Raw genomic sequence first — 6951 nt, 5'->3', positions numbered from 1 at the left:
GTACAGATAATTGGACGGCAGGAGCTGAGATGGACCCAAAATATAACGGAGGGCATAGACGTACCATTTAGCAAAGTTCGGGAGTAAATTCGTCCTTTTTCCCTTTATTTTATTTGATTCATGTCAACTTTTCTCATTAATTTATGGTGAAATAAGCCTCTATTTTTAGTAGCATTTAATCGTCAACAAATTATTTATACGTAACATCGTGATTTTCAACCCAATCCAATCTAACACAACTTCCACAATGTCTCTTTGCCTAGCTGTATCAATTTTATTTGCCAAATAAGAGTGGTGTTAAGAGTCATAACCCACACTGTTAATAGTGTCTCTGCGTATTTTACATAATAAATTGTCAACCACAAAAGGGGTAGGCTAAAAGACAAGACCACGTTATAATATTTATTTTATTACAAGAAGAAAGGGGTTCCAAACCATTCCAACTGATATAAGAAACAATAATAATATTGAATAAACTCAAATCGATTAATTTGGATTCATAAAAAATTTTAAAGTAAAATTTTTTTTATTAAGAATGAAAAAAATACATGTTACTTCACATGATAGATAGGCAAAATATATGATTGGGAATCAAGTGCCAAGTACAAACGTGGGCGTGTCCATATAAATGTTTGTAACGCAAATCTATTTAGTTCACTTAATAAATACTTTCTTCTACCAAAGAGGATCATTTATACCATACACAAAATCTACAACCAACAATCCACACTTGGCTAAATCCTTTTAATTTATTTTTTATCTCTTTATTAAAGATCATGTTAATTAGTTTGTGAGAAGAGTTGGTCATTGACCACAAGTTTTCTTTTCCCTATATATTTATGTTTTTCTTTTTTTACGATTCTCTCCGTTCTATATTAGTTGATCATTATACTAAATATAATTGTCTTATATTAATTGATCACCTTACTAATCAAGAAAGCTTAATTAATTTTTTCCTATATTACCCTTTCAATTAATTCTTTTTGTAAGTGTTTACATTTGTTTGTAAAATTTCAAGAAGTTTTTCAAGGGGTAAATTAATAAAGTCATCTTCTTATTTATGATTTCTTAAGCATGGTGCAAAATGAAAAATGATCAACAAATATGAAACGGAGAAAGGAATATTGATTTCATTAATTGTTTTCTCGTAACAGATCCTAACCTCTGTTCCTACCTCTTTGGAGTGTTGGACTACTACTATATTGGAGTAGTAATAAAAGAGGACGTGAAAGACAACAATGCATTAACATATAGAACATCCACTTGCACTAAATTAGGATCGTGATGAAGTCGTAAGTACTTTTTCATTTTTATCAAAAGTTTTAAGTTTGAGTCTCTTAGAGTATGGAGTCGTTTTTATTAGAAAACGGTTTACCCCCTAATATGAACTTTCTAGCACAAATTCAAATTTTAATCGAGTTTCAATATGAATACCAGACACTAAGTGGAAAACTAAAAAAAACCACTTGCATGTCCTCATTTATAAATTGCCTGCAGGCAACCCACTCCTGTCAATCATCTTCCCATGTTGCTTTGCATTGAATTCTTAATAACTTATATACTATCAAATCATTTATTCGTTTCTTTTTACTTATAATATTCAGTATATTAAAAACAAAATTTTCTCTTTACTAGCTCCTTTCTTTAAATTAATAGATTGTATTTTTTTTCATTTTACCCTTATTGTTATGTAATTATTTCTCAAACTGATTTATTTTAATTAAATGCTTAGTAAATATGAATAATTAGTAAAAGGGAAAAGGGTAAAAAGTGCCCTTATACTATATGAAATGATTAAATATGTCATTTATTTATACTTTGGTCCATTTATGCCCTTACTGTTAGTGAAATGGGCCAAAAATACCCTCAGGTATAACTGAGGCAACATCAAATACTTAAACAACTTAATTAATCTTAATTTTTCCACCCTCTTCTCTGTTTTCCCTTGTTTCCAACCAGAATGCCTCCAAATTGACTGGTACCAACAATTTACAAGGGACTACTATTGTCGATAATCTCCGTATAGAAAATTATGATGCAACTGATTACGTTGAAAAAACTACTACTACTGACGATATGTACTTCATGTGTTCAACTTTTAGGTGATCTTCAAGTATAAATGTGAAATATTTGTTTGGTTTGGTTATTTTCTACTAGTAATATTGTTATTTCAAATCAATTAGTCTTAATTTAAGAAATCTATACGAGGGACTAGGGTTTTGAAGGAGGAAAAAATAATAATTTGTGAATGAAATGGAATTGGGTTCATCGGATAAAGAGAAGAGGGTAAGCAAATTAAGACTAATTAAATGGTTTAAGTATTTTCCGTTGCTTCCGTTAAACTTTAGGGCTTTTTTGGTCCATTTCATTAACAGTAAAGGCATAAATGGACCAAAGTATGAACAAATGACATTTTTGATCATTTCATGTAGTACAAGGGCATTTTTGACCCTTTTCCCTTAGTGAAATAAACACTTCATGCTCTTAAGAAGGTGTAAAATGCAAGTAAATAAAAAGTATTTTTAATATAAAAATAATTTAACTTTAAATATCATATTTATTTTATTTTCCGTCCATACAAAATCAATAATTATTCTAAACGAGAAACTTCAAATGTTTTTTTATTTTAAAAAAAATTGTGTTCAATAAAACACCGCAATATTTAGAGGAGTAAAAAGAAAATAAATAAATATTTTTTTGTAAGTTTATTTAAGATGTAATCAATTGCCCCTTTTTTGGTTTTCTATCACAAGGTTTAGAAACATTAGAGAAGGACTAATTCATGTGCCTTTTTCTTTCTATGTTTTACTTTTTTTAAGATGCCATGTGCCATAAAACTTTATGTTAATTTAGTAAATATCCATTAGTACCTGTCACTCGACGAATGATTAATTAGCCTTCATCCAAATTTTCTAGCTCATTAAGAAAACAATTAATTAAGGAGCTTAATTAACTAATTCAAATTAAGGTGCTTATATAAAATGATAATATAGTTTAGCTCAAACAACACCTCTTAATTATTAGCTAACACACACGCCACACCTTCATACATGGGGAGCATGTCATGGACAATTGGACATGGAGAATATATAATTAATAAACTAATTATTTGTAATCAAAAGTGAATCTAGTAATTTTCAACTTTATGAGTTTTGAATTATACCATGACGATTTTAAGTGATAATAATTGAATTCTAAATTAAATATTCATACATAACATCATATTTTTTTGAATTTTATTGAACTCGCATGCGGACTACTAGCTCCGCTCCGCTTGCAATTATATTTAAAATCTATTCTCATGATATCCAACTAAGTTATTGTACTTATATCGTGTCATAAGTCATGAGGCCTCCTAAGTGATGAGGTAAATCTTTTGATTTTCTACTTTTACTTTACAACTAAATAACCACACTTGTTGCGTCATATTATTCTTTTTGGTGAAATTTGTTGTAAACTTGTTTCACACCTTTATCTTTTATTGTTCTTTTGACGTCCCCTTTAATCAAACTTGTACTGAAGAATATAATGAACTTTTTACGCTTTCTTTATCCTCATCAAAATATTGTTCTTTGTTGTCATATTTACAATTTTGTAGATTTTTAGTAGCAATTAACAGTCTTTGTAAATATCCCTAGAGCCTATAGCGACATTTGATCCAATCACAATTAAATAATGTCAGTAAATTAAAGGTCTTAGCTCTCTTTATTAATATGTATATTTATTGCCGCTAAAATTTATTTTTATTGTAGTGTTAGCCGAAGTTGGTATGTGCATTCAACTGAAGTTAACTTAATTCTAGAGCAATTATATAATACACAGATGCTATGCTTTTTATAGAAGTAAACATAACTAAAAAAATATATATTTAAAAATAATGTAAAAAGAAAAGGGCATGCAGTTTAAGTTAAAAAGTCGGCATTTTATTGTGGAAATTTGATGTTTGATTGGTGCACCAATATTTTGTTTAAAGCAAAAAAAAAAAAAAAGAGATTAAAAAAAATTATTTTGCCACATCAGAGACTTGATTTAGAAGTTAAGAACCACTAAGTAGTAGTAATGGGCCACTTTTAGTCACTGTTTGGAAATGGTTTAAACTGCAAGGATACCAAATATGATTCTTCTTTTAGAATGACAAGAAATCACATTTTTATTGTTGTTCTAGAAGGAGATCATGCTTAATTATTCACATTAAAAGTAATTATCATGTCATTACCAACACTTTAATCCCTTTTTTCTTCAAATATGTTCTTGTCTCCATTTCAATAATTAATTTGGCTGTTAAGGCGTTAACCACTTTTTTCCTTTGAAATTAAGCTTGAAAGACTAAACTATTGTGTAAAAATACATGTTTTTTTTAAGCTTCTGAATGTGTAGAAGTTAAAACTCATTTTAATATTATCGTGGCATGTCCCATGGCGGCAACCCAATTGGTGAAGTAATTGTAGTCTTTCAAAGTACTCAACCTGCCATGGTAGGGTGACAATTGGGTGGGTTGAGTCAAATTTGAACAGGTCATAATGAATTAAGACAACAATCGAGTCAAGACCCAATTCAGTCTAAATTTGTTTGGGTCAAAAATGGGTTAGGTAAAGGATTACATTACGGGTCAAGACCCAACTCAACTCATTTTTACTAAGCTTAATTGTTTCATTTGTTCTTTTAAACTATTTTAGTACCTAATAAAATTATATATTTTTTCTTTATTATGACTTTATACAACATATTAAATTGAAAAAAAGTTTTAAAAAAATATTTTGACAAGATTTTTCATGAGTCAATTCGAATTACAAATCAACCCAATTTTTAATGAATTGAAAGATGTTGAGCTAATGAATTAGCGGGTCAATAACCCGTCCAATCTTACCCTACTGTATGGCCACAAGCATTTAGCCACGTTTTTGAATTTCCGTTAAAGTAAACGAAACCTTTTAAAGAGAAAAGTGAGGCCACCTAAGCTCTACCTAACTAATTTGGAGTCTTTGGACATTCACCCTAATAGTATTGTATATATGTACTCCTTCCTCTGTTGCAGCTCCAAAACAAACCACAAACATTACACTTTGTAAAATTCTTTCATTTACAACCAATTTTCTTCTTCTGAAATGGATTGGAGTAGAGGCCATACCATAGGCCATGGATCCACAGCCGCTGTCTCCGTTGCTAAGTCACATTTCTCCGATGAGGTCTTCGCTGTCAAGTCAGTGGAGCTATCCCAGTCACAGTTATTACAAAAGGAGCAGAAAATTCTGTCCCAATTGAGCTCCTCTTATGTAGTTAGCTACAAGGGGTATGATGTTACAAAAGAGAATGACAAACTTATCTTTAATCTTATGATGGAGTATATGCCGGATGGTACACTTTCCGATGAAATTCGGAAGCAGGGTGGTCGGATCAATGAGCCGTTGATCGGGTATTATATCAAGCAAATTTTAAAAGGACTAGAATACCTACATTCAGGTGGCATAGCACATTGTGATATTAAGGGGCAGAATATTTTGTTAGGTAAAACCGGTGCCAAAATTGCTGATTTTGGGTGTGCCAGGTGGATTGATCCGGCAGAGAGGGATGGCGGCGGAGAGCCAATTGGAGGAACACCGATGTTCATGGCACCAGAGGTGGCGCGTGGGGAAGAACAGGGGTGTCCAGCAGATATTTGGGGATTGGGATGTACAATTATTGAAATGGTCACTGGTGGATCACCATGGACTAATGTGACAAATGCAGCTTCATTGCTTTACAAAATTGCATTTTCAGGGCAATCCCCTGAAATCCCAAAATTCTTGTCCTTACAAGCAAGGGATTTCTTAAGCAAATGCTTAAGAAGAGATCCAAAAGAAAGATGGACAGCTAAACAACTTCTCAAACATACATTTCTTGAAGAATTCAATTTGAATTCGAATTCAAATCAGAATTTTGTGACGAGTTCTCCAACAAGCATTCTTGATCAAGACATATGGAATTCCGTGGAGGAATCAGAAACTACGATATTACAAACAGTTAGCTCTCCCCTGCAAAGGGTAAGAGAATTGTGTTCGAATTCAGGAGAATTAAATTGGAGATGGAATGATGATGAGAGATGGATCACAATTAGAAGCAGCAACAGATGAAACAATTACAGTGAACAAACTCATGCCGTACAATACAACAGAAGGCGATGGAGAAAGTGACACATTGAGGAAGAATTGAAAATTCGGGGCAGAGAATGGTTTGCAAATTCACTATTAAGGGAAGGTCGACCCGAATTCAGTGGAGATAGGACCATTAAAAGTGACACTTCTCCCTTCTCATGATGATTAACGATCATTTTTGAGTTTAACTAATATGCACTGAAAATGTAAATTGCAAAATGCTTTCATATTTGTATGACCATTTTTGAAAATAACCAAACTTGAAAGTCAACAATTGTTCTTTATCGTAACGGATAAATAGTTAAGAAAAGGGTCTTAAACCTCAAATTAAAAATAAAACAATTTTTTTATTGAATAGACATTAGATTTGGGGGTCTGGCGCACCTAACCCCACCACATCTTCATAGAAAAAAAAAAAAGGTCCCATAAAGAGGACTGGGAACCTAAATAAGCCACAAAAACATAAAAGTGACCAAAATAAGCCACTATTTTAGTAAGTAACTAAAATAGGCTTAGTGGAAGAAAAAATTCCACTTTATCTAATATTATAAACGTTTTCCGTTAGTCTCATATCGTGTATATTTTAATATATAACGGAATTATTTTCTACACTTTATAAAATTGAACTATTTCTACACTTTATAAAGTGGAATTTTTTCTTACACTTTATAAAGTGGAAGAAAATCTTACACTTTACAAAGTGGAAGAGAAAATTTCACTTTACAAAGAGGAATATTTTCACGTTCTTATCTCTTTTGCAGTGTTTGTCATACAATTATATTGATTTGACATATCATAAAAACGGAAAAAATTATTACAC

The 6951-nt window shown here is 31.3% G+C and overlaps 1 protein-coding gene across 1 annotated transcript; it reads left to right on the top strand.

Moving 5' to 3' along the window:
- The first annotated feature begins 5105 nt into the window (after nucleotides 1-5105).
- Nucleotides 5106-6110, top strand: LOC125810561 (mitogen-activated protein kinase kinase kinase 18-like). The gene has a single exon (XM_049490036.1). It carries the CDS (start codon nucleotides 5106-5108, stop codon nucleotides 6108-6110), a length of 1005 nt encoding a protein of 334 aa, XP_049345993.1.
- The last annotated feature ends 841 nt before the right edge of the window (nucleotides 6111-6951 follow it).

The sequence above is a fragment of the Solanum verrucosum genome, unplaced genomic scaffold (genome assembly GCF_900185275.1).
Source record: "Solanum verrucosum unplaced genomic scaffold, falcon-dt-bn FXZP01000118.1, whole genome shotgun sequence".
In the NCBI taxonomy this organism is placed as follows: domain Eukaryota; kingdom Viridiplantae; phylum Streptophyta; class Magnoliopsida; order Solanales; family Solanaceae; genus Solanum; species Solanum verrucosum.
This window is presented reverse-complemented; position numbering and strand designations above follow the sequence as displayed.